The sequence below is a fragment of the Schizosaccharomyces cryophilus genome, assembly GCF_000004155.1.
Source record: "Schizosaccharomyces cryophilus OY26 unplaced genomic scaffold supercont4.2, whole genome shotgun sequence".
NCBI lineage: Eukaryota > Fungi > Ascomycota > Schizosaccharomycetes > Schizosaccharomycetales > Schizosaccharomycetaceae > Schizosaccharomyces > Schizosaccharomyces cryophilus.
In genome coordinates this window covers 662004-686945 of record NW_013185625.1, presented here as the reverse complement: position 1 = coordinate 686945, position 24942 = coordinate 662004, and the positions used below count along the sequence as shown (strand labels likewise).

General features: G+C 38.3%; 11 protein-coding genes and 1 non-coding gene across 12 annotated transcripts; 6 read left to right on the top strand and 6 right to left on the bottom strand.

Annotated features, from left to right (window-relative positions):
- The first annotated feature begins 575 nt into the window (after positions 1-575).
- SPOG_01836 (thiamine-repressible acid phosphatase Pho4) lies at positions 576-2162 on the top strand. The gene has a single exon (XM_013166940.1). It carries the CDS (start codon positions 692-694, stop codon positions 2075-2077), a length of 1386 nt encoding a protein of 461 aa, XP_013022394.1. The 5' UTR covers positions 576-691; the 3' UTR covers positions 2078-2162.
- SPOG_01835 (U3 snoRNP-associated protein Utp6) lies at positions 2111-3853 on the bottom strand. Its single transcript, XM_013166939.1, has one exon. It carries the CDS (start codon positions 3728-3730, stop codon positions 2279-2281), a length of 1452 nt encoding a protein of 483 aa, XP_013022393.1. The 5' UTR covers positions 3731-3853; the 3' UTR covers positions 2111-2278.
- Positions 3854-4110: 257 nt separating this feature from the next.
- Positions 4111-4182, top strand: SPOG_16188. Its single transcript has one exon. It is a non-coding gene; the product is annotated as a tRNA-Thr (tRNA).
- Positions 4183-4474: 292 nt separating this feature from the next.
- SPOG_01834 (coatomer beta' subunit) lies at positions 4475-7528 on the top strand. The gene is made up of 2 exons (XM_013166938.1): positions 4475-4692; positions 4767-7528. Exons 1-2 carry the CDS (start codon positions 4675-4677, stop codon positions 7134-7136), a joined length of 2388 nt encoding a protein of 795 aa, XP_013022392.1. The 5' UTR covers positions 4475-4674; the 3' UTR covers positions 7137-7528.
- Positions 7529-7628: 100 nt separating this feature from the next.
- On the top strand, positions 7629-9198 carry SPOG_01833 (Las1-like protein). Its single transcript, XM_013166937.1, has one exon. The coding sequence runs from the start codon at positions 7677-7679 to the stop codon at positions 9099-9101; it is 1425 nt and encodes a 474-aa protein (XP_013022391.1). The 5' UTR covers positions 7629-7676; the 3' UTR covers positions 9102-9198.
- Positions 9199-9275: 77 nt separating this feature from the next.
- SPOG_01832 (60S ribosomal protein L32) lies at positions 9276-9830 on the bottom strand. Its single transcript, XM_013166936.1, has one exon. The coding sequence runs from the start codon at positions 9805-9807 to the stop codon at positions 9424-9426; it is 384 nt and encodes a 127-aa protein (XP_013022390.1). The 5' UTR covers positions 9808-9830; the 3' UTR covers positions 9276-9423.
- A 169-nt stretch (positions 9831-9999) lies between these two features.
- On the bottom strand, positions 10000-11746 carry SPOG_01831 (chromodomain protein 2). The gene is made up of 2 exons (XM_013166935.1): positions 10768-11746; positions 10000-10725 (listed from the first exon to the last, which is right to left on the bottom strand). The coding sequence occupies exons 1-2, from the start codon at positions 11236-11238 to the stop codon at positions 10135-10137; spliced, it is 1062 nt and encodes a 353-aa protein (XP_013022389.1). The 5' UTR covers positions 11239-11746; the 3' UTR covers positions 10000-10134.
- A 371-nt stretch (positions 11747-12117) lies between these two features.
- On the bottom strand, positions 12118-14493 carry SPOG_01830 (O-mannosyltransferase Ogm4; the record flags this gene model as incomplete). Its single annotated transcript, XM_013166934.1, has 2 exons — positions 12118-14227; positions 14276-14493. The coding sequence occupies 2 exons, from the start codon at positions 14491-14493 to the stop codon at positions 12118-12120; spliced, it is 2328 nt and encodes a 775-aa protein (XP_013022388.1).
- Positions 14494-15452: 959 nt separating this feature from the next.
- Positions 15453-16886, top strand: SPOG_01829 (ubiquinol-cytochrome-c reductase complex subunit 8). Its single transcript, XM_013166933.1, has 6 exons — positions 15453-15522; positions 15575-15793; positions 15954-16025; positions 16073-16282; positions 16340-16488; positions 16543-16886. Exons 2-6 carry the CDS (start codon positions 15589-15591, stop codon positions 16570-16572), a joined length of 666 nt encoding a protein of 221 aa, XP_013022387.1. The 5' UTR covers positions 15453-15522; positions 15575-15588; the 3' UTR covers positions 16573-16886.
- Positions 16887-17064: 178 nt separating this feature from the next.
- On the top strand, positions 17065-18828 carry SPOG_01828 (19S proteasome regulatory subunit Rpt1). Its single transcript, XM_013166932.1, has 5 exons — positions 17065-17187; positions 17239-17320; positions 17474-17880; positions 17944-18434; positions 18490-18828. The coding sequence occupies exons 1-5, from the start codon at positions 17074-17076 to the stop codon at positions 18710-18712; spliced, it is 1317 nt and encodes a 438-aa protein (XP_013022386.1). The 5' UTR covers positions 17065-17073; the 3' UTR covers positions 18713-18828.
- Positions 18829-18831: 3 nt separating this feature from the next.
- On the bottom strand, positions 18832-23434 carry SPOG_01827 (sorting receptor for vacuolar protein). Its single transcript, XM_013166931.1, has 2 exons — positions 23248-23434; positions 18832-23200 (listed from the first exon to the last, which is right to left on the bottom strand). Exons 1-2 carry the CDS (start codon positions 23419-23421, stop codon positions 18983-18985), a joined length of 4392 nt encoding a protein of 1463 aa, XP_013022385.1. The 5' UTR covers positions 23422-23434; the 3' UTR covers positions 18832-18982.
- A 43-nt stretch (positions 23435-23477) lies between these two features.
- On the bottom strand, positions 23478-24731 carry SPOG_01826 (translation initiation factor). Its single transcript, XM_013166930.1, has 2 exons — positions 24604-24731; positions 23478-24559 (listed from the first exon to the last, which is right to left on the bottom strand). The coding sequence occupies exons 1-2, from the start codon at positions 24670-24672 to the stop codon at positions 24062-24064; spliced, it is 567 nt and encodes a 188-aa protein (XP_013022384.1). The 5' UTR covers positions 24673-24731; the 3' UTR covers positions 23478-24061.
- Between the last annotated feature and the right edge of the window lie 211 nt (positions 24732-24942).

Here is a 24942-nt window from a genome sequence, read left to right as displayed (position 1 = left end):
AACCATTATAGCTAACTCGACTATAGTTTTTAAGAACCATTTTTCAAAGAAGGTCAGTTTCAATTTCAGTTTCCTTTTATTTTATTTCACCTCCTTTTTTGTTCTTTTTATTTTTTCAAGCAATTGATGAATGCAAGTTTAAGATCAACGTCCCTACTGGTTAAATGAAAGCGAATTGAATATGAACAAAAAACTCTTCCGTGATCGTTCAAAATCCTCGTTTTAAGATCCTCATTTTTGCTAAATTCTTTACGCGTAATTAATTCCTTTCAACGGTTTCGTTTCACTGCTTCCAGCAAATTATTTCTGGAAATATAAGCAAAGTAAACAAACGAGAGAAAAGTCAATAACGATGCTTGTTGTACTTTGTCCTTTTCCCAAACTCATGTTTCTTCTTTATTGTTGTTTTTCGTACATTATTTCTTTTTTATTTATCCTGGACAAGCACTTGAGGAAATATTATTATATTATTATATTCTAAAATTCTTATTTTACTCGGCTCGCTATAACAACTAACCGAGCGAAGTTTAAATATAATGCTTACGTCCTTGCGAAACTTATATTTCCAATATTTACAGTAAACTATTAGAGTTGAAGGGTTTTCTTTGTACTTTCCTTCTTTTTTTTTGTTACTAGTCACTCTTTTCTTAACTTTCTTTTTTCTTTTTTCTTTTTTTTGGTTTTCATCAGTATGCGACTGTCTAGCTTCTCTTTATGGTTTTTGGCTTTCATCATAGGTTCTGTTTCGGCCCGGTTTTCTGATTTCGAGTCTTTTAAAAATACATTCAACCTTCAGGAACATTTAGGCAGTCTTAGCATTTATCATGAACCATATTTCACTGGATTGAGCTCTGCATTTCCGGAATCTTGTGAAATTCGTCAAGTCCATGTTTTGCAGCGCCATGGTTCACGAAACCCTACTACAGGTGACGGTGTCACCAAAGCTGGTTATCTTGCTGAAGTGCAGGATAAACTCATTAACGGCTCTTTCCCAATTAACTATAAAATTCCTGATAACCCCTTCCAATTTATCAAGTCCTGGGTCCCAGTTGTTGACGTTAGTAATGCTGACAAGCTTTCTAGTAGTGGCCGTCTAGAATTGTTTGAAATGGGCCGTGAAGTTTTTATTCGGTACAACACGTTATTTGATGCCAATGTTTATGAAATCAACACGGCGGCCCAGGGTCGTGTCGTCGAGTCTGCAGAGTGGTATAGCTATGGTATGTTTGGAGACCAAATGGCGAACAAGACCAATTTCATTTACATTGCCGAGGACGAGACTGCTGGTGCTAATACTCTTTCTGACCATAAGGCTTGTCCTGTCTACAACGAAAAAAACGTTGACCATAAAGAAACAAAAGAGGCTCAATCCAATTGGGAAGACATTTTTTTGGCTCCTATCAAAACCCGTCTTAACCTCTACTTTTCAGATTACAATCTCACAAATGATGACGTTAAGAGCTTTTACTACTTGTGTGTCTTTGAAATCGCTTTAAGAGATGAAAGTGACTTTTGCTCCCTTTTCACTCCTTCTGAGGTCATCAACTTTGAGTACAATACCGATTTGAAATTCTCTTTTCATGGCGGTCCTGCTTCTGAATGGTCTGAAACCTTGGGTGGTGCTTATGTCCACAACTTGGCCGAATCTCTTCGTTCCGTCTATAATGAAACGAATTACCAAAAAACTTTTTTTGCTTTCACCCACGATACCCATATTATTCCCGTTGAAGCTGCACTTGGTTTCTTCTCTGATGTCACGCCTGAAAATCCTCTGCCTGTAACCTATAATCCTTATACTTATTCTGCCAAAACTTCTTCATTCGTTCCTTTTGCTGGGAACTTAATCACCGAGCTTTTTCAATGCCAGGACCAGAAATTCTATGTTCGACACCTTGTTAACCAGCAAGTATTCCCTTTGACCGATTGTGGTTATGGTCCTTCTAATTCTTCAGATGGTATGTGTGAGCTTTCTGCGTATCTTAATTCTCCCGTCCGTTCTAATTCTACTTATAATGGTACCGACACCTTTAATGTTGCTTGCAAAGCAAACCCTACCAATGTCACAGTTCATTACTAAAGTATGTGGCTTTACTACTGCTTAGTTGATAGACAATGAATTCAATTTTTTATAAATTAAATTAAATTAATACTCTTAACCAAACCCAAACCTTTATCTATTTATATAAAAAGTGTATGCCCAGTGCCATAAAACATACCGCGCCAAAGAGAATCCAAAAAAAAAGAAAAAATGTTCCATGTCACATATGGAATAACCTTTTTAAGCTACAGTTTCTGCCAAAGCGCCATTGCGGATCTGAATTTCTTCATAAAGCTTTTGTAAATAATCGTCAAACTTAAAGTATGGCTGCTCCTTCAATTTTTCAAACGCGCTGTTTGTCAACATGTTAAGAGCAAGTGTAACGGAGCTTTCCGTGGCTGGTAGAGACGAAATTTCGTAAGTTGTTTGGATAAACAACTTATAGAACTCTTGCCTTGAGCTTGACGAAATGGCTAAGTCAGAAACGACAGCTTGATACTTTTGGATTGACAATTCTAAATCATGAACAAACTCAGGATCCTGAACCACTTGGTTAATGAGGTCAGGATTAGGAGCTGAAGAAGCGAAAACACCCATGGACGGTAATAACGATGCATTTGCGGGGAAAATGCCATTGAATTTACAAAAGATTGAGTAGACACTCCAGCGATGTAATAAAGCACCATAGGTAACTCCTCCTTCAGACTTATACTCATCCAATGAACTTTCAAGGATTTCAATCATTTTTTCAGATAGAAGATATCTAGCTACAGGAATGGTAGCGCACTCAAATAAAAGATCAAGAACAGCGACGAGAAATTCAATGCTCTCTCGTTTGGGAAGGCTCTCCGTGGCAGTAGAATATATTGTGAAAAGAACATTCGCATATTTCTCAACCTGGTCAGCGGAACCGGTGGAGTCCTCGGCATTCATAGCAGAAGTGACCGTTTCGTTAACACCACTGGCTTGTTGATTTCCATCCCCTAAATATTCTTCCATGGATATAGAAGGGAGCTGGATATGATCACTATCCAAAGAGTCAGCAGCAGGAGCCGAAGAGGCTCCTCCTTCCTCCTCTGATTTAGCAGCCAAGAGGATTTCAGAACGATAATGCAACTTCGCCATATAAGCCAGCTCGAGACGGAAATAGGAAGCCCAAAGAATAGGGTTTTCCTTGTTCAACCTTAGTGCACGGTGCATCAGCGAACGGGCAGCTGGCATGTTTGCATTCTCAGTAAACTCATTATCACATGCTACCAACCACAAGTGAATGTTGTTAGGATGCTTCTGAAGAGCTGCAGCACAAATTTTACCTATGATATGGGTTGCATGTACTGATTTTGCATATTGGATATAGTCCAACCAAAGAGTTGCATCACCGAAAAATTTGTTGGTAGCTCTCAAAAACAAATACAGAATCTTTCGCATACCAGCATAATCACTAACAGTCGTTTTTCCCTTAATTTGTAATCTCTTATGACGCTTTTTACGGAGTGCCTCCAAAGTCATTTCATATTGGATGTAACTCAAAAAGTCAGTCAATTTTACTTGTCGTCTTGCAAGCTTTCCTTCGTAATCTCTCCTAGACTTTACAATGCTATTGATTTCTTCTTGGTTGAAAATTTTCTTTTCTAACAAGTCTTCCAATTCAGGAATACTACGTTCCAAATAGTATTGAATTTTTTCCGCCATCCTGCAAAAACCAATTAAGAACCTTAAACTTTTAAACCAAACAGTATCCTAAAAATTACTGCACTGAACAACTCAATTTCGGTTGGAATTCATGAATTTTCTCACTCTCGCGGTGAGCGGTCGTTGGAAGATTCACTTATTGTCTTTTCCTTGTCGAATTAAGCAATTATAAGCTTTTTTTACCGAGGGTACTTGTTACCTATAAGCGAGATCAGAAGTTCTCGAGAACGGAATGAACGAGTCCGACTAAAACAAAGGAATGATTCTTCGAGAGAAAAAGAAGTTAAAATATGGATGTCTATTTTCTGTGAATTTAGCGCTTGCTTGAGATGCCTGAAATTTTTACATTACGATTTTATTCGACCACTTAACAACGATTAGCTCTTGTAGCTCAGTGGTAGAGCGCTTGCCTAGTAAGCAAGAGGCCCAGTGTTCGAGTCACTGCTGGAGCATTTTTTACAACTTCTTTTTGGCTGAAGTTGTATTGATCTTTCATACATGAGGTGAGAGTAAACAAAGCTACGTATGGACTGTTCTCTTAGATATCACCGAAAGCAGGAAAGGCGATCATGGCTCTAAGACATCTTCATGTGTTGTAACTGTGAACAAGTCTTGAATACCCGCATAATGTTGCAAAATGAAACTCATCTTTCTACAATGAGTTTGTTAATTGACTTTGCTTGCTTTTTGCTCTCCATCGTTTTTCTTGACTAATTGCGTAATCGTACGCTGTTCCGAATTATGCAATAAGGCGGTACAGTGTATTTTTCTTCCTTTGCATTACCCTTCCCGTTTGCCATATGTGTCTATTCGAATCTCCACCTTGTCAACAACACCACCTTGTACCAACAGGAATCTTCGTTCATTTTAGCAACTTTTTCTTTGTTTGCTTTTGAAATCTTTTGCTTCAAAGTGCGGGAGTTGGAGGACTTGTGGGAATAAATATGCGCTTGGATTTTCAGGTATGTTTAAATGATTCTTTCTTGATTGAAGTAGAGCGTAAACTGAACGATGATGTTAACCTTTTGGAATGCAGAGAAAATTACTTTCCCACACGGAACGTGTGAAAGCAGTTGATTTTCATCCCACGGAGCCTTGGGTCCTGGCTTCTCATTACAATGGACAGGTTGCCATTTGGAATTACGCAACACAATCTCTCGTTCGAAGTTTTGAAATTAATGATGTTCCCATTCGCTCATGCTTGTTCATAGCTAGAAAAAACTGGTTTGTTTGCGGTAGCGATGACTTTCAGCTTCGTGTCTACAACTACAATACTGGTGAAAAGGTAACTCAATTTGAGGCTCATCCTGATTACATTCGGGCGCTGGCCGTCCATCCTACTCAACCATTTGTCCTTTCTTGCTCTGATGATACAAAAATTAAGGCATTTAACTGGGAAAAAAACTGGAAATGCGTTCAGACCTTTGAAGGTCATGCTCGCTATGTCATGAGCCTTGCTATTAATCCCAAAGATACGAATACCTTTGCTTCGTGCTGCCTCGACGGAACCGTCAAAGTTTGGAATTTTGGTTCTCCCGTTGCCAATTTCACTTTACAAGCACATGATCGCGGTGTAAACCATGTTAGTTACTATCCTGCTGGCGATAAGCCATATTTAGTTACTTCAGGAGATGACAATTTGATCAAGATATGGGACTATCAAACCAAGGCTTGTGTCCGTGTCCTCGAAGGACATACAAACAATGTGTCGTTTGCTACTTTCCACCCGAAGTTTCCTCTAATTATTTCAGGAGGTGAAGATGGAACTGTGAAGATCTGGCATACTCTTTCTTATTCACTTATTAAATCCTACAATTTCTCTTTAGATCGTGCCTGGTGTATTTCACAAAATAAGGATAACGGTTTAATTACGATTGGTTTTGATAACGGAATCATCACTTTCTCTTTAGGACGTGATGAACCGTCTGTAACGATGGACACTTCCGGTAAAATCGTTTGGTGTGACTATAATGAAGTCATGTCTGCTATGATTCGCCCTGTCAAGGAACAAGTTGATTTAAGTGATGGTTCACCTGTGGCTCTTTCTGTTAAAGAGCTCGGTACTACCGAGTTATATCCTGCAAACCTTAAGCATTCTCCAAACGGCCGGTTTGTTTCCGTCTGCGGAAATGGTGATTACATTATTTATACTGCCCTTGCTTGGCGTAATAAAGCATATGGAAAAGCATTGGATTTTGCTTGGGGTCATGATTCCAATGTTTATGCCACCCGTGTTTCTGACCGCTCTATTGAAATTTTCAAGAACTCCAAACGCAGCTCGGTTTTAGATTTATCTTATCCTTGTGACACTATTTTTGGTGGCTTTTTGTTGGGCGTTGCTGGCTCCGATTTTATTTGCTTTTACGACTGGGAAACACATGCTTTGGCTAGAAAGATTGATGTTAAACCTCATAATGTTTACTGGGATCCTGAGCATCGTTATGTCATCTTAGCATGTCCTAATGAGTTCTATCTACTGAATTTCAAATCTGAAGTTTTTTATGATGCTGTTGCTAGCAATACCGCTGATGAAGAAGAAGGTGTAGCTGATTCTTTTGAAGCTCTTGCTGACGTCCCTGACGGTGTTGTTAACGGTGAGTGGGTTAATGATACATTCATTTACACCACCAACAATGCTCGCTTAAATTATTTGATCGGTGACCAAACTTATAAAATTGCAAATATTGAGCATAGTTTTTACATGCTGGGTTATGTCGCTCGCGACGCTCGTATTTACTTGACAGACCGTGATATGAATGTTGTTAGCTACTCTTTCAACCTTGCAACTGTTCAATATCAATCATTCGTTTTAGCAGGTGATTTGGACAGTGCGCGTAATATGCTTGAGAAGATCCCTGAAGTTGATCGCGAGCGACTTTCAGACTTTTTGGCCAAACAAGGTTATAAGGAGGCAGCCTTGGAGCTTTCTTCCGATAACGTTCAAAGATTTGAACTTGCTGTTGAAGCTAATCGATTGGACATTGCTGCTGAGCTTGCTAGGTCATTTAATGATTCGTTAAAATGGCGTACACTTGGAGATGCCGCACTAAATGCATGGGATTTTGTGCTTGCTCAGGAAAGTTTTGAAAAGGCTCAAGATTATGGATCTCTTTTATTGTTGTACACTTCTAACAATAATCACGAAGGACTTAAAGAACTTTCGAAGCTCACGAGTGCATCGGGAATCAGCAATACTAGTTTTATCTGTTCATGGTTAACCAATCAGCCAAAAGAGTGCTTGGACATCTTACGCTCAAATCAAAGATATGCGGAAGCAAATTTATTTGCAAGTACTTACAAACCTGAAGAAGTTCAGAATGTATTATCGGAATGGAAATCTGATTTGGTTTCAAAGCGTAAAGAACGTATCGCTGAAGCTCTTGATGACTTGGAAATCAAAGAATAGTTAAAGACTTTTGGACTGTCTCGATAATACCCTTCATTTTCTTTCCGAATGCTTTTAGTTGTGGATCCTTTGTTTCTTAAAAGCGTCGAAAGATTAAGTAATCCATCTTAGACAAAATCCTTAATTTTCCTTTGAGACAATGCTTTAATGCCCAGATATGAAAGATTCGCACATAAATAGTTACATATTGATGCTCCATTAATCCGCTCTTTTTGAAACCTGAATTTCAATGCTTAATAAACATTAGGTGAGACCTATGCGTAAATAAGCATGTCATTTTATAAGTAATTTTTTATAAGACTGCAAATCACCAATTTTCAATAGCTTGTATGCCTGATAGGTATTATGATTTGCGGTAGTAAAATTTTACCTTATTTCTAATAATGTAAAATGTTAATATTTTGAAAAGACATAATAATTACAAATAGAAGGTAGACACGAAAAGACCACTCACTCATCGTAGGATATACTACGTTTTTTTACCACTGGCAATGTTAACTTAGCAACTGCCTATCCAACGTCGAGCAATGATTGTACGAAATGGATCTTAAATTAGTACCTTGGAGATCAAAAGAAGACTTTTTATTCTTAATGTCTTGCTTTTATAATGAAGAACTAGAAGAAATTCCGGATCCAAGCGCTTTATATCGAGGTATAGAAATCGTTCATTCATGGTCGACACGGGGACGGATTCCTCATTCAATAGAGGCAACAGCACAATTGGCTTTATCTCTCTTAAACAATGATCCTTCGCAGAAGCTCAGCTTGTCGTTGGCTATTTCAAGATTTGTCAGTGGTCTTTTAGATCCTATTCAGCAATCGCAATATGCAGTACCTATGGCTATATTAGCAAAATCTATTGATTTACCGACTTCCTTTGTTGAAATCCGCCATGCGATTACTCATGAAGAGCTTCCATCTTTACCGGTACTACGACAAACCGCAAATAGAGCTTTAGCCTGGCTTTACGATCATTATTGGATCCGTGCAGCTAATGCCAGTTCTGAAATAATTGATGATACTCTGGAAGTTAATGAAATGCACAAAAACGATATTCAGAAACGGGTGAGAGAGCTTTTGAAGAAGTGGAGATCCTGGAGGAAGGTGAACGTTTCTGCGAATATGACCCAATCGGCCTCTGAACATCGCTACGTTCGTGAATTTGAAGAGCTTTGCTCTGAAATAGTTTCTATTAGCTCTTCTCGGTTGCCATATATCCTTGCTTCCTTCGTAAGCGACGAACAGGATTTGAATTTTGCACTTGAGACCACAAACTTAGAAATTGTGGTATCGTGTTTTCTAGAAAGAAGAATTTTAATACCATCAAAGATTACTTCTAATAATCTTTTCCCTAAAGCAATTAACTTGTGGCTACCTCTTATACAAAATATAGCCTCTAAGCACTCCTTGTTTCTTCCTGCTTTGCAAGCCCTTCTGTGGTCTGAAATTAATGAAGTCAGTCTAAGCAACCAAAATTCTGCATTTTTTGGGAATGAAAATAATGAAGAATATAAGGAAAGGAATTCAGCATGCATGTTCCTAACTAACTGGTATGCTTACCTGATGAAGGCGGCATACAAGTCAGAGCCTTGGGCAAATACTATGTCGATTACACAGACGGAATTAGCATCCTTACTGGAAGTTTGTCTTCAACGAAGTGATCCTTTTACCCGAGTAATCATTGATGAATTGTTGCCTTTAGATAAAGAACTAGAAGAAAAATACGTGCCATTATGTCAATATCGGGGAGATGCAAAAAATGTCGATATCACAATGGAGGAAAACACTCTGGCAGAGACGACTGTGGATCAAATGCAAGACGATCTGAATCAGTTATCAACGCGACTGGCTTCCATAACAGAGCCTGAGGAATCGAAGTCCTCCGGTCTACGAGCTTTCGAAAATCGCTTTTGGTATAAGCCAAAAGTTGAACTTGCCCCAATTGGGCATTTTATCGTAGAGTAATATTGTTTATTTGAGTCGTAGGGAAGACTGCCTAACAGAAATCTGGGATTATAATAGAACTTTTGGGTAAACAGGACAAATGAAAAGGTTGATACTATTTATTTAGACGAAACAAAAGGCTTCTGCACATATAATTTTCAAAACCTATAAAAACAAATGGTTACAGTACTTACATATGCTTTTTACAAACTACTAGTCCTATTGAGTTTTACGAAGGTAACACAAATGCAAAATTTTCCAGAAAATAAAAACTAATTAAATTCTCCTTTTTGACATGAGGATCATGTATACAAAGCTCAACAAACCGTAAAGTTTCCCCAGTTTATTCTTGGGAGCGCACCTTGGAACCAGCGTTGGTAACCTTAACACCCAAAGCACGAGCCTTTTCAACGATCTCAACACGCTTGCGAGCAGAAACGTTAGAAGCAATCTCGGCAGCGTAGGTCTTGTTGTGCATCAATAGAAGATCGACGTCAGCGACGTTACGGACAACGAAAGCCTTCAAACCGTTGGGCATGCAGTATCTGGTCTTCTTGTTGTTACCATAACCAATCTTGGGCATGCGAATAACACCCTTGAAGCGGCGACGGACACAGTTGTCAATACCTCTGGGCTTTCTCCATGACTCACCGACACGGTGGAAGCGGTCAGACTGATGGCGTCTGAAGGGCTTGGTGTGCTTCTTGACAATCTTAAGGGCAGCCATTCTGTCGACCTTGGTTGTGGTAAAAGAATTGGATTTTCACCTTTGGCGTACCGTAAATTTTGTGACTGCTCAAAACTTTTTCTGAACTTCGTTATATGCCAGTATGATAGATAGCACGCCAAAACGCAATACATTAGTAAACATAAACGAGAAGTATATTAAAAGTTTCAATACTTGATCATAACAAATGTCTGCGTCTTGGGCTTTTGTTTATTTTGTAGTTAAGTATGAGATATATACAGAAATGAATTAAAGGAGTCACTAAGTGCTACAAACTGATTCTTTTCAAGTAAACGAGATTGAAACGTGTAGATGAATGTATCTTTTCTATTCTTCTTGAAAACTTAAGTGATCTTCGTAGAAACGGATGATGTGAAGGGGGCATTTTTGGTGAACGACAACATTATCATGGGTAGATTGCTGCCCATTTTTCCAGTGAAGTTTCACAAGGATCTTACCATTTTTTAGCTTTTGTACAGTTTCAACCCTATCAACTAAATCCTCCCAACTACTTTCGTTGAAGGGAGGGTTAAAGTTGGATTTTTTTCGTAAATTAAGGAATGAGTCAATGGTCGGAGTCTTTGAATTTGCTGTAGGAGATTTTGAAAACTTAAAGTCTGTGTTGTCTTCGGGCCTCCTCAATATTGAAGAGGATCTTCGTCGTTTACGAGAATAGGTAGAGATTGAGGGTTGTGGATCATCATCCTCTGAAGTAGATAATGATGATGATCGAATCATTGAACGGGAATTTCGCCGCTTGCTTCTCGTTTTATTTAGAGGAGGCTTTCCACCTTTCTTCCTCCAAAATTCGTTCACTAACTCCTGGCATCCGACACAATCCTCTTCTTCGTTCCAAGTATTGTCTTCCGGGTCATCGTATCCTTCCCATTTGAGATAATATTGATACCCACTGCCATCCTGCATGATAGGTTAGCTTAAGATCCGAATGGCTCAACAAACCTCTTTTAGTCTGGCATCTAATATTGCTTCTACTATATATTCTTCATCAGACTCATCAGAATCCTCGGCGTCCTCAGAGTCCCTAGAGCCTAAGAGCGGCAGTGATGGCGAATCATGTTTTGATGGAGACTGAGACTGATTTGTTTCCGCCTTCGATTCTGGGTTTTCCTTGTGCTTAAGAGCATTGGATTCATTTGAAATAGATGTAGATTGTATCTTGTAGGAAGTAGATGGCGTCAAAAAGTCTTGAGGTTCTTGGACTTCTTTTTCATCACGTTGAAAAACAGCTGAGTTAGCTGCAGGGTCATCAAGTTCGAAGCTTTTCTCAACCTCTTCAGCGCCAGAATTAGAAGAAGTAGACGCCAGATCGTTTACCTCACCGCTAAAGGTATTAGAGTTTTTGCCTGAAGAGGTGGATTCACCTTTCATTATTAAATTACTCATTAGATTTAAAGATGCAGCTTTCACCATATTAAAATAAAACAAAAAATTAAGGGTATCAAAAATAATAAACGAACAGAAAGGAAGACATTCAGTTTCTAATATACATACCAAAAGGGTATTTTTTCTATATCTGTCAAAGGCGTTCAATAGTACTATAAGGAGACAAAGTTGACTGTAAGGACAACGTTTCGAAAAAAAGGATTTTTTCTTTCCTCAATTCAGACATACAACTGTAACCAGCCTGGGTTCAAAAATTAATTCAGCTAAACTTTTTTGCGCTTTGTTTTTTGAAGTATAAACTTTGGTCACAGAAGAGGACTTTGACTTTGTTCGAAACTGATGTCTCGATAGCGAAGGTGAAATCGAGAAAGCATGAAGAGATCTCAAATCATCTACTTAATATTCGATCCAGCACAAGCTTTTGGTTTGTTAAAACAAAGAAATAATAGACACATTTACCGATCATGTAGTTGGTTTATAAAATTTGAAATTGCTGGCATCCGACCTTGAATGGCCGTTTGGTAGAAAATGACAAAGAATGATCAGAGTAAGACAATGTATATCAATTTTTATTTGATCTTCTAGATTAATTTTTTAGGTAACTATATACTTGTTTATAAGAACAACGATCCAAACTTTTGATGTAAAGAAATTTTAAAGAATAGTAATCATGACGGTAAAAGTTTAGATAGCAGGCACGTAAAAGATTGAGTTTATGCAATAGAAATATTCCATAACCATTGGTCTCATATACTGGGAACGGCTATGTTGAAATTTCCATCAGAGCGTTTTTTCTTAACAGAAATTGACGAATTTAATCTTTAGATATAGAGGACTTTCTGAAAATGCAGCCATTAGAACAAGATGGAACCGTAACTAAGGAATATTTAGACTTCATTGATTATTCTATTTTTGATACTGGAAAATCCAGCTATCGAGCCATTTACGTCGAAGCCATTCAGGTACACTTAGACTAGCATTACCATAGGTCATAGGAGCAAAGAAAACAAAACAATAGCTAAGGACAGAAATCAAACCAAGAGAAGTTAGAACCTGGATAATATATCCATTTCGTCTAAGAGATTTGGCATAACCATGGCTATCAACATCATTTGGCTGTTTAGCTCCTGGTGAAACTGGTAAGTGAAAAGACTTCATGCAAGCTAGCTGAATAAATGCGCCACATAACATAGCTCCGGCCACCTGAGCAGGTAGATAGTGGTGCAAGAATAATTGGCGTCCCATAAGAAAAAAAGGTAAGTAATGAAACATATACGTCGCGTAAAAGAACATGATAGAGCGATAGAAATGATTACGAACGCTGGGAAGCAGAGTAACTATGCCTCGTTGATGCAACAATATCTCAGCACTTGCAACCACAGTAGTAGTTATGACTATACCGCCGATTAACCACCAACCAATGGGGTTTCCGAGAAGGTAAATTTGCTTATTCTCTTCATTCTTTGCCCAAAAGGCAATGCCATGATGAAGAGTAAACCAATCCAAAGGAGTAGAACTATAAGGATGAGATTCGGTTAACAGATTGTTTTGACGGAACATGACAAGCTGAAGCTCAAGGTACTTTTTAAAGAAAGAAAGCTTCTTAGGTACACGCTTTTCTTTGTTTACTCTTTCTTCTGGTAAACCGATGATATCGTCAAACATCCATAAGATAGCACCGGTCTGTATATTTTTAGCTCCATTTATTTCTTGTTGTTTGAAACCCCAGTCAGGAAGCGGTTTAGGATCAGACCACATAGCTACATTGGTGAGTTTGTGGATTAACTTGAAACTCATAGACTTGGTAAAAACTTTTCGATCAGGAGCCGTTTCATCGTTGATCATAATTTGAAATACAGTAAAATCATGTTTTGCTCCAGCAGATTCATCTACAGAGGTTGTAGTAAACTCTTCGTTCGTAGGGTGGTAAGGAGAAGCTACATCATGAGTCATCAAATCTGTATTTGTGCCTACATGGTGTAACTTGATATAGTCAGTGTTTCGTACAGGCATGTTGGGCTTATACTTAGGATCAGCATAGTGATTGTGAGGCAAAACCATCCAATAATTATTGTCATCCTCGAAGGGGTAACCAGTGACCTGTTGACCGCCAGAAGAAATACGGCCGTCATCATAAGGAATGGGATATTTGTCAGGATGAGAATGAAGAAAAGAATTTGTTCCCATATGCTTGATTGTAACGATATCGTAGTAGTTCAAGCCAGTGGCATTAGCAGTAATTGGATTTTCATCAAGAGTTTCCTGGAATTGTAAAGACATAAAGGAGTCACCAGGACCGCTAGTTGGCAAAAATTTGAAGTGCAGAAAGAACCAAAAGAGATAAAGAGCAAAAGGGAAAACAATCAAACAAAAGAAGCGTGCTAAGAAATGACTAGCGAACTGTTTGATAGGAAGACCTGTTTTAATATCCCAAAGATACCATAACTCCAAGCAAACACTTAAGCCGATGGACAAAAAGGTAAATGTTCCAACATATTTTGTGCTGATGGTACAAGAAAGGCATATACCAGTAAGAAACAGCCAACTCCACCAAGCTCTGGAGAAGGGAGAATGGCGAAGCTTAAAGAAACGAACATAACAGTATACAGCAGCAACCATGGAAAAAATCAAAGTAGCATCCAAAAGGATTAAGCGACCTTCCGTTACATGAGCATTGTCAAAAAGAACCAAACAAGCAGAAACTAAGCAAGCTGGAAGCTCGTAGCCAGACTCCTTCATAATCAAGAAGACAAGAGGCGGGACGAAAGAACTCAGAAGAGCAGGCCAAGAGCGGATAGAAACATACGGAACACCATGGTCTTTATATCTATCGCCAATATTGTCAAAAAGATAGTGACCATCGTAGCCAGCGCACCAAGCTACAAAGGCTAAGGCAAGCTTAGCGAAGGGAGGGTGAAGGTCGAAAAAGTACTTTCCTTGTAAGTAGTAACTAGCGAATTTGCCAAAATGGACTTCATCAAAAACAACTTCATTAGGAATATGAAGCTTCCAAAACCTGGTCAAAAATGAAACGATAACAATCAAAAAAAGCGCTAGCTTGTACTGAAGTTTTTTGTTGAAAAAGGAACCAGGACCTGAACCAGAGGATGAAACAACATGCGGTATACTCGATGACTCTGCTGCTTTTTTTGGAGTAGGCGAAGAAGAAGGAGAAGGAGAAGATGGAGATGGAGAAGGAGAAGAAGGTCTGCTCGCCGATCCTTTTTGCTTGGATGACTTTTGATTTTTCTTTCCTGACTTGTCGGTAACTGTCGGTTTCATAGCCTATGGTAAATGAAGATAACACAGCGAGGCTGAAATCAAGCAAATCGGTTTTGCACGGTTCTTTAGTAACAACAAACAAAGAGCATCTAAATGGAAATGTAAAGCTCCTTCTGCGTTTCGACAGAGGTTGCCCAAGTAGAAAACAAAGGAAAGCTCGGGCGATTCTTTGTTGAAACAAAGAAGACACAGAATAGCGATGGCTAGCGTGGTATGTTCATAAATAAAGGAAGGTGAGAAAAAGAAATCATCGAAGAAGGGTTCCTTAAAAAGAAGAACAATAATAAAGAAGGAATGAATAAGTAAAAAGAAAAAGCAATTGCTGTAGTCCGTTCAGATCTCAGAAAGCTTATAACATGATTCCTATGTGTAGTCTTTCATTAGACTGTACGATGGTTGAAAGTAGTATGCACGATAGTAATAGTTGAATAGACTGTAGGTAGATGAATTCCATCTTGTAGAGATCACATGGAAGGGTCCAAATGGATCAATTTTTTTTTTTTTTTTTCCTTCAGCCTGCACAAATTACATGACTGAGTGCTTTCACGAATGCCTACTTTTTCTCTCGTCCTTAGAATGATTACCATGGAAGCGATTTTAATCTTTAAAGTATTGTCCTCTTGCACGATCTACAAAAGTGGAATTTGTTTTCTTTTCTTTTTTTATATTTTCATGGTTTGTTTATTTATACTTACGCCATTAAACGCACTGCACTTTCCTCAATACAGAAATGTTGTGCACTTTGCAAAGAGAGAAAAGTGGATCGCAAACCACTGCGGTATCTTAAAAATACGTGACTATGAGGGAAAATACAACGGAAAACGAGAATTGTATTCAAAAAAAATAAAAAATTGAAAAGGATGTTGGTTCTTAGAGTGTTCTTATGAAACGACTGAACGATTTTCTATAGCCAATGTAAATCTTGGCCATTATATCCAATAGTTGCTTCAGAGTTACTTCGTCACTTGTCCTCTGTCAATAAACTCCTGCCAACTACCCATCTCTTGTTTGCAGCAGCCGCGTCATTTTGTAAGGAAAATTAGCAGAGAATAGGAGAAAATTCTTATTAACGGAGCATTAGATTCTTGAACAAACATGTCTTTTTTGAAAAATATCTTTAGTTCCTCTCTCTTTACTCCGATTGCAGCAGAAGCGGAACCTTCCGACATTAATCGCAAGGAATTTAACGAACAAGTCCCTTCTAAGAAAGATTTTGATACCCAGAATCCAGATGATTCTCCCATGCAAACTACCAAGTCTCAGGTTGCTCGGGAAGAAAACCTGAAATTGAAGGAACAAGGTACGTGTACGATTCTTTATAAGCGAATCGCTAGAATGAAGATTCAGCAAAAAAAATGATGGATCGATTGTTTGTTTGATTCTTCAATGCAAGATTTTGCGAAGTGCTTATGCTTTTCTACAACTGACTTCTTCCATACTAACAACCTCTTGTTTTTTAGAACCATTGACTAACGTGGAAGAGTCCAAGCAAGACGTTTATTCTAAACCTGAACAGGAGGAGGAACCAAAAGGTTGGTGTTACTTTTGTACATTGAGCGTGAACTAATCGAATTTATAGAAACTCCTCAAGAAGAAGAGAAACCTTCCGAGGAAGAACCCAAAGAACCTGCTGAAGCCAGTCAACCTCAACCTCAACCTGAACAAGGAGAGCAAGGCGAGCAACAACCTCAGGAGCAAGAAGAAGGTGAACAAGAAGAAGGACAAGAAGAAGAAGAAGAGGAAGAGGAGGAAGAGGAAATTGTTGATCCTTTGGAAAAGAAGACTGAAGGTATTTTCTAAATTTGAATTCTCCAAATCCATTGATTCAATGCTAACAAGATACAAGAATGCAAGGAAGCTCCCGAGTGCCGTGAAGCCAAGCACCATTTCGACGAATGTACCGCCCGTGTCACAGAAAAAATGGAAAAGGGTGATAACTCTGAAGACTGTCTTGAAGAATTCTTCCATCTTTACCACTGTGCTCGTGATTGCGCTGTAAGTTTTGTCGGCTTTTTTAGTCTTTCTATCCTTTACTAACTTTATCCGTAGGATCCCAAAGTTTTCAAGGAGCTTGTCTAAAGCGCTCAATCTTTTCGGGATTCTTTCCTAATGTCTTTCTACTCATATAATTCTCCCCATCTTTATTGCTTATTTGTCGCATTGTGCAGTCAATGTGGTCGATCCAGTGTGTCTTGTCCACCTCATTTTCACGTTTATGAAAAATATGACCCCATATCTTGAATTTCATAAGCGCGGATCTCTAGAGGAACAGATATTTTGAGTTTCCCTCAGTCCATAGTCCCTGTACAAAGAGTATTCTTGTATGTTGGAAACTCGTTCGTCCTAAAACAGAAAAAGAAAATTTCCATCGCCTTTTGGCTCATTCATCTTCATTCATATGTAATGTAATGTACTGACTTCTACTACTCTGTAGCAAACTATGACTGACACCTTTTCTTTAATTTTTCCGTCCCAATATAATGCATTTCATCATCATATACCGATATGAAACGTACTACGTTATTTTCTTTTCTACTGTAAGGAGGTATGTCTAACGAATTCCATCCTTCACCAACTACAATGCCACCTAAAGAAGATTGGGAAAAGTACCCAAAACAGGGTAATTCAGAAGAGAAAGATGAGAAAAATCCACCTCCTTTAGATGAAGGAGACATTCAGTTGCTCAAGAGCTACGTATGTTGTTACATTTTGGCTTTCTTGCTCGTAACTAACAAACAACTGTAGGCCACTGGACCTTATGCGAAAGATTTAACGACTATTACGGAAGATACAGAGACTGTTCTGAAGCGGATTAATGACACTGTTGGTAAGTTTGTGAATATTTTTCAAGGGAACGTTAGTCTGGGTATTCCTGTTCCATGAAATTGTGATGATCGGTTCTCCAATGCACAATCCTAGAATTTTTTGACAATATTCTTTTTTTGATGTCGTCAAGAAGCGTAGTCTAACATATTTGCAGGCATCAAAGAATCAGACACTGGTTTAGCACCCCTTTCCTTCTGGGACGTTGCTGCCGATCGCCAAAGAATGAGTGAAGAGCAACCTTTACAAGTTGCTAGATGTACAAAGATTATCGAAAATGAACAATCTGCCGAAAAAAATGGTTATGTAATCAACCTCAAGCAAATTGCCAAGTTTGTTGTTAGCCTAGGCGAACGTGTTAGTCCTACCGATATTGAAGAGGGAATGCGAGTTGGTTGTGATCGAAGCAAATATTCTATTCAATTACCTCTCCCTCCAAAAATTGATCCTTCTGTTACAATGATGCAAGTCGAAGAGAAGCCCGATATCACATACGGTGATGTTGGTGGCTGCAAAGAACAAATCGAGCGTTTGCGTGAAGTTGTTGAACTTCCTTTACTTTCTGTATGTCTAAACCCACGTGATTTTCCTTTTCTGTCTCAAGATTTGAAGCTAACATAATATCAGCCGGAACGCTTTATGAAGTTAGGTATTGATCCTCCAAAAGGTGTAATGCTATACGGTCCTCCTGGAACCGGTAAAACGTTGTGCGCTCGTGCCGTCGCTAATAGAACCGATGCTACCTTCATTCGTGTTATTGGTTCGGAATTGGTTCAAAAATATGTTGGTGAGGGTGCCCGTATGGTTCGTGAGCTTTTTGAGATGGCCCGGACGAAAAAAGCTTGTATTATCTTTTTTGATGAAATTGATGCTATTGGAGGTGCTCGTTTTGATGATGGTGCTGGTGGTGATAATGAAGTCCAAAGAACAATGTTAGAATTAATTACCCAATTAGATGGTTTCGATCCTCGTGGTAACATTAAAGTCCTTTTTGCTACCAACAGACCGAATACTTTGGATGAAGCTTTGATGCGTCCTGGCCGTATTGATCGTAAAGTCGAGTTTGGTTTACCCGACTTAGAAGGCAGAGCACACATCCTACGTATCCACGCCAAGAGGTATGTTCCCCCTTTTATATTTTTTGACTATTCAGATATATACTAACCTTCATAGCATGGCCATTGATAAAGATATCCGATGGGAATTAATTTCACGACTTTGTCCCTCACAGACTGGTGCTGAATTGCGGTCTGTCTGTACTGAGGCAGGAATGTTTGCTATTCGTGCTAGGAGAAGGGTAGCCACAGAAAAAGATTTCCTTGATGCTGTACAAAAGGTTGTTAAAGGTAACCAAAAGTTCAGTAGTACGGCCGATTATATGAACATGAGTTCTTAGATGATTCCATATGTCATGTTGCATTATTCTTTATGAAAAACCAGCCAATAGATTTTAGTTCAATGAAAAGAGGTTAGCCAACTTTTAATTGCCTAACTCAAAATTCAAAAGTGTACGATTTTGCAATAAATAATAGTATATAATCTCATGTCAATTATATTGAAGTATGTAAGATATGTTTAATTTTAGTCTATACAGAGTTACCATTGAAAGTTTATGGTATATTTTCTAACCGTCAAATAAATTGAAATAGCACAACATGTCATCAAATTAAACGTTTTCGTCGTCTTCATCATCAATTTCATAATTTTCTAGAAAGGCCGCACTTTCATACCCAGGAGCTGATGAAACGGGTCTAACAAATATGGAGCGTATTCTTTGATAAAGGGCGATGAAAAAAATAGGAACAGAAGCAAAGATTCCTTTCGTGAACGAAATACTACCATTTATAGGACCATCGCCTTCGGAATCAACACCTAGTCGAATTGCCCCTTTCAAATACTGTTGAGAGTACCGATATAAAATATAACCCAAAATAGCAGCTAACAATATTGAAAAGGAAACCGACAAAATGATGCTCCACCTTCCAGGTTTAGGATGCAACTTTTCATATTCTTTTTCTTTACCTGGGCAAGCATGGGTTTGTCCAGAATCAAGTGGTAGTCCGCCTTCACAAAAAGTCATCGGAGTGCGTTTATAACCAGTAGATTCTTTCCACTGCACAGCATCCTCTACCGCGCACTGTTCATCTTTAGTATTTGGGGGTTGAAGACCATGAACTAAAACGCAAGTACCTTCCTTCATCCGGCGAAAATTGTAATCACATTCAAAATCCATTCTAGTACACTGACAGCGACGAATTACTTCTTCCTTGATCGAAAGAGAGGCGCCGATTTTACACTTTTTTTCGGGATTCTTTCTGAAGTATGAGGATACTCGACCAAGAAGACACATTTGTTTTCCTTCTAAATCTGTAGGAATCCATTTGACAAAGTCACCTTTGTCTGAATTTTCAAAGTCGAAATCACAGACTCGTCGATATAAAGGATCAAAATCTATATACACCGAGGAAGTAGGAGAGTTCTCGTCATCCGATGTAAGTAAAAGAATTTCATGTCCTATACCAGAGGGTCTAGTGCTCACGTCCACCACTACTTTTTCTTCATCCGAGAATACAAATTCCTTCCAAGTTCGTCCTTCGTCAACGGAGTAATTAATCACATTTGTCGGTGACATGCTCTCTACAGCTACGATCAAAGACCCACTATCCAAGAAAGCCCACAAGTGCGGAGAATCAAATATGCGATACCATGACACTCCGGCGTCTCTTGATATAAAGGTTTGCGATTCCTCATAAGGAAGCAAAGAAGGTGAAAAACTACCGACACCAATCATGATTCCAACTGCTGCACTCGAGGAGGTGGGATCAGAAAATTGATTCCGTTCGGTATATCCATGAAGATTAAGATGACAGCTCTTACCACATTTAGGCGAAATTTTTTCTCCATCAACTAAATTCAAACGTTTCCAGTCTAAGCCATCGTTAAACGTTATCAAAGAATGAAGCTTTTTATCTCCTCCTTCTCCTAACTCATGAACATTACTGACAATATTAGCCAAAGCAACTCCTTGAACTCCTTCTACACGTTCGAAATCAACATAACCAGTTGAGTCACGGTTTACATTTTCCAAAGAAGTCATAAAATATGTTCCGTTTGAGTTGGATTTTAGGACGTCACCCCATTCGGAACCTAGTCGAGATGAAGTAGTAACATGAATAAACAGCGAGTGAGTTGTAGAGTCCAAAATTGTGTATGACTGTTTAGGATGAACATTTAGATAGCCAGGGAAATCACAAGATGCGAAATCCAATCCATCTATGGAAACTTGAAGAGATAAGGAGCTTCCTTCATTGTCCTGAACTGCCAATACGACATACTTGTCTTCAATCATAAATCCAACAACGTTTTCCATTATTTCATATTCAGTTGTTTCAAAGAAATCAGTTGATGCATACAGATTCTTCTGAAAAATATCCTCTTCGCTTGTCCGAAGGCAAAAAATCAGAGAATCATCCACCAAAAGATTTTCACCCCTTATCCAAGAACAATATTCATACTCATCAGACAACTGAGTCCAGTTATCGCCATAATCCAAAGAATAAAACACGACATCATGGCATGTCTCGGAGTAAGGACCCTTCTCGCATCCTGACTCACCAGTAAACATCAACCAAGAAGGACGTGTCGGATGGGGCATTAGCGATAATTTTCCATTATGATTTAAAGAGGTAGGTGCTTTAAATTTGTAAAAGCTTTTACCCCTATTATTAGTAAAATAGACATCGTTTCTATGACTAATTAGATAGACTGTATTCTTTTGGTAGGAGTCTGGATAAATTCCAACAAATTTTTCTCTAGTAAATTTGTTCCAGGTATTTCCGCTGTCAGAGCTAAAATAAACATAAGAACTTTTGGAAAGACCGATTAAGAAGGTTTTCTCTTCTGGGACTGTTCCTTCAAGGTAAATTATATCAATAAGCTCTTCTGGAAAATCGTGAATGCTAGCAGAAAGCTCGCGTCCAGGCGCAACAAAATCGTCACAACTAAAAGATTTAGGATTCTCGAAATCCCCTTTTTTCTTCGATATGCAAGTGTTACCAGGAATACGTCGATACGGAAATTTTTCAAAGCTTTTTCCGTCTTCAGCAGCACATATTACGCTACCGACAAAAGGTAGCAATTCACAGGTTCCATCTTCATTTGAAGAAAACTGTGTATTACATTCATAACTAGATTCGTTACACTCACAATCTTTTGTAGAGTGATGAACCTTTTTCAGAGATTTTGGTGCAGAGCAAAGAGCATCCGGTTTTTTTCTCCAAAAAGATTCAACTCTTCCCATTTCGGAGCAGGCAGGTTTTCCGTTCTCATAATTTGTGTACCATAATTCAAAGTCGTTTTTTCCTGATTCATGAGAACTATAGCGGCATTCTTTCAAAAACTTTCCAAAGTCAAAAGAATAGATGAGACGTTTTGAGCCATCATTTTCAGCTTCAGAAACTAGGTAGAAAATATTCGAATAAGGGTCTTCTGAAGGGTAGACTTTTAGGGGTCGAATGGGTCTATCCAAACTTAAAGTTATCCAGGTTCGTCCACGATTAAGGGAGTAATATACATCTTTTGTTATTTTATCTTCGCAGGCAAAAAAGATGGTACCAAAACCAGACATAGCGAATAAGTTAAACCCGGATCGGCTTATAGCCCACGTACGACCAGCATCTTCTGACACAAATAATGACATTTCTTCCTTAGGTGATAAATGTGGGGTTGTAGAACCCAAAGCAAGTAAAACTCCAGGAACAAAAGGTGAGAATTTGATTCCGTACGAAGAATGAGGATCCATGTAGAGATGTAAGGAACAATCATCGTCATATTTATCGCAAGCATTTGAAGGAGGAGTCAAAGTCGACCATGATTTACCACCGTTATAAGTGACATATGTGTTTAACAGTTTTTCAGTGATTGGATTTGACTCAACCTCTTTCAAATTCTCAACCGAATTTACAAACATCAGTCCATCAACGTAATTCACTTGAGTAAAATCCACGTAGCCATCAAAGTATCTGTTTGTACCAGACTTGCGAAGAACAAATGTGCTTGAGTCAAAATCAAGTGAATACAAAAGGCCAGTGGGGTTGTTAGGATGAGAATCCAAACTGTCCACCATTAAAGCATACTCAGTCGAGGGTAGGATTGTGAAAGCGTCAAACTCAAATCCTTTGTGAAATTTTAAAGTCTCTTGCCAATTAATTCCGTCTTTAGAAACGTATACAAATAATTTTCTGGTGGCAGCATCTAGCAGAGCAGTTATTATGAAGGAACCGGTAGTAAGCACACCATAGACACCATCAGAACCAAGAAGATGATGTAGTCGAATAGGAATTAAGGAATCAAACCAGTCGTTGGTAGATATTAAACGGTGGTTAAAGGGCGGACGGGATAATTTCTGTGGGTCTTCGGAAATACATATCATTTGCTCCTCTGAATCCACCTCCATGAGTTCTGTTGAGTGTGAAAAAATACAGTATGAGATGCCTACTGGTACTGAATTTGCTCCTGAAGCAAAGCCATCATTGGTGTAGTATATATCAGGTCGACAAACCCTTCCAACCCAGCTGTCCGATGAGGAACAGTGCATGTTATTAAAGATCACATAATCTGGATTTCCTGCATGAAAGTGGAAAGGGATTTGAGATGGATTTGCTTGGTATTGTAATAGAAAGTAATTCCAAGAATCGCCATTGTCGTAACTGTAGTAAACATAATTGCAGTCCGTCAAAGCAAATAAACGGGAGTTTACATAGGGATGCTTATAAAGAGATGTAATTTGGCAATTCTGGTCGGGGACATCTCCGTTTTGCCAGTTTTGGCCATTGTCCTTTGACAAGTAAAGATCGCCATTATCTGGATCAAGAAACAAGACATTCTGAATGATACTGTTAGTTCAATTCCTCAAAGATTAAATAAGCGTACGCTAGAATCCTCAAAGGTCATGAAATCTTTCACATTGGCATCGAAAATGGTCTCTGTAACCTCTGCAGTAGGTGCAGCTGTAATTCTTGAAAATAATAAAGACACCACTAGTATGCGACTCAGTATTGGAAGTAAGACACCTCCAATATGAGGCATTCTAGTCTTTGAATGCATTCTTTTATACTTGGTAGCAGTTAACTTGCATCCTACTTTCTTGCTTTAATTAAGGAGTTCGCTAGCGTTCATTATTTAGCTGCCATAGTTAAAAGGTATTATTTGTGGATAAAACGAAGAATAGAAACCGTGAAATACAGAAAATTAAAGAAAATTAAAGTGTAGTATACTATTAAACGGATTGAAATGTCGTGTGAGGACATATGAGTTTCTTATCAGTTTTGAATATATGAGATTTCAACATCATCTAGCGTATATAAGACATATCAGTACAATTGCTTATAAACTTATAAACTTCATATCACTTGAAACATACAGAAATCATCTATATGTTGGATCAAGGGAGCCCAATTAGAAAGCAGAGTACCTTACTCGACCATATTTTGAGCTCTGTCTATTCATGTTCCTGAGAGCTCTATTTTATTGTAAGTGAATAGAAATATTCCAGCGTGGATATTCAACAGACCGAAGTAACTATCAGGATTTAACGGAATTAAAGACCAACCATAAAACTGACAAACAAATGAAAAAGACTTCGGAGACGTGAGTACGTGCTAAGTTGGGTGATACGTCTTTTATAGCATCTGTTCAATAGCAAACAATCGAAAATAGACGTTTTACATACTTTAACATCACAAACTCATTTTCTTTTAGACTTTGTATCTTCAACGACAACAATGTTATCTTCAGGGATCTCTTTAAATTTCTCTGCAATATAGTCAAAAATATCATATCCCAAGTCACCTTGGATAACAATCTCATCTTTCTTGTCTGCAGTTTTGGTGACACTAGCTCCAGTTGCGAATTTGTTGGCGAGCATTTTGGCAGCCTTCTTTGTTTCAATGTTAAATGCATCAAGACCCTGTACGGTGGTAACTCTCTTTCTCTTGGTTCGTTCGATGGTTTTGATGTAGACCTTTGAAGACATTCTTTTCGCTTCTTCTCTCTCGAACCTGCGTTCTTCCTTGGTCAACTTTGTAGGTTGCTCTCCTTCAGTATCTTCTTCTCCGGCAACTTTTAAGCTCTTGTCCATATCAGAGGCCAACTCTGACTCTGCGTATAACTTTTGATACACGTCTTCATGAGCAGATTTAAGCCACGCTTTACATTTTTTCAGAGTTCCGCTAAATTCACAATACTTTCACAGTTAGTTAATTCGTATTTTATTTTTTTAATACATACCTCTACTGGCAAAGTGCAGACTTCACAGTATAAGAAACTAGTAATTTTGGGTGTCTGTACCTCTGCCATTTTTGATAAATGTTGGTTTTGTGTAGCAGTGTATCAGCTACCAATTTAAGGTGTACTTGACGTTCAAAAAGTATATATGGGAGTTAAATTACGAAAATAAAATTACTTAGCGACAATTTAAATATAAGCTTTTTGTTTCTTGGGTTATATTACTTTTCACTGCTTCCCTATGCTAATTTTTGTAAGATTTTATTTTTTAGGTCACTGTGAAAACTAGGATCAAAGAAAGTGATATAATAAAACTAAATTAAAAAGAAAAAAAATAAAGAT

Excerpts from the sequence above, each read along its gene's own strand:
- SPOG_01836 (XM_013166940.1), top strand. The coding sequence starts at position 692 with ATGCGACTGTCTAGCTTCTCTTTATGGTTTTTGGCTTTCATCATAGGT.
- SPOG_01835 (XM_013166939.1), bottom strand. The coding sequence starts at position 3,730 with ATGGCGGAAAAAATTCAATACTATTTGGAACGTAGTATTCCTGAATTG.
- SPOG_01833 (XM_013166937.1), top strand. The coding sequence starts at position 7,677 with ATGGATCTTAAATTAGTACCTTGGAGATCAAAAGAAGACTTTTTATTC.
- SPOG_01832 (XM_013166936.1), bottom strand. The coding sequence starts at position 9,807 with ATGGCTGCCCTTAAGATTGTCAAGAAGCACACCAAGCCCTTCAGACGC.
- SPOG_01831 (XM_013166935.1), bottom strand. The coding sequence starts at position 11,238 with ATGGTGAAAGCTGCATCTTTAAATCTAATGAGTAATTTAATAATGAAA. Across the intron at positions 10,726-10,767 it reads TAGATGCCAGACTAAAAGAG|GATGGCAGTGGGTATCAATA; the intron begins GTTTGTTGAGCC and ends CCTATCATGCAG.
- SPOG_01829 (XM_013166933.1), top strand. The coding sequence starts at position 15,589 with ATGTCTTTTTTGAAAAATATCTTTAGTTCCTCTCTCTTTACTCCGATT. Across the intron at positions 16,283-16,339 it reads TTTGGAAAAGAAGACTGAAG|AATGCAAGGAAGCTCCCGAG; the intron begins GTATTTTCTAAA and ends ACAAGATACAAG. Across the intron at positions 16,489-16,542 it reads ACTGTGCTCGTGATTGCGCT|GATCCCAAAGTTTTCAAGGA; the intron begins GTAAGTTTTGTC and ends CTTTATCCGTAG.
- SPOG_01828 (XM_013166932.1), top strand. The coding sequence starts at position 17,074 with ATGCCACCTAAAGAAGATTGGGAAAAGTACCCAAAACAGGGTAATTCA. Across the intron at positions 17,188-17,238 it reads TTCAGTTGCTCAAGAGCTAC|GCCACTGGACCTTATGCGAA; the intron begins GTATGTTGTTAC and ends AAACAACTGTAG. Across the intron at positions 18,435-18,489 it reads CTACGTATCCACGCCAAGAG|CATGGCCATTGATAAAGATA; the intron begins GTATGTTCCCCC and ends TAACCTTCATAG.
- SPOG_01827 (XM_013166931.1), bottom strand. The coding sequence starts at position 23,421 with ATGCATTCAAAGACTAGAATGCCTCATATTGGAGGTGTCTTACTTCCA. Across the intron at positions 23,201-23,247 it reads TGACCTTTGAGGATTCTAGC|AATGTCTTGTTTCTTGATCC; the intron begins GTACGCTTATTT and ends AGTATCATTCAG.
- SPOG_01826 (XM_013166930.1), bottom strand. The coding sequence starts at position 24,672 with ATGGCAGAGGTACAGACACCCAAAATTACTAGTTTCTTATACTGTGAA. Across the intron at positions 24,560-24,603 it reads TCTGCACTTTGCCAGTAGAG|TATTGTGAATTTAGCGGAAC; the intron begins GTATGTATTAAA and ends TAACTGTGAAAG.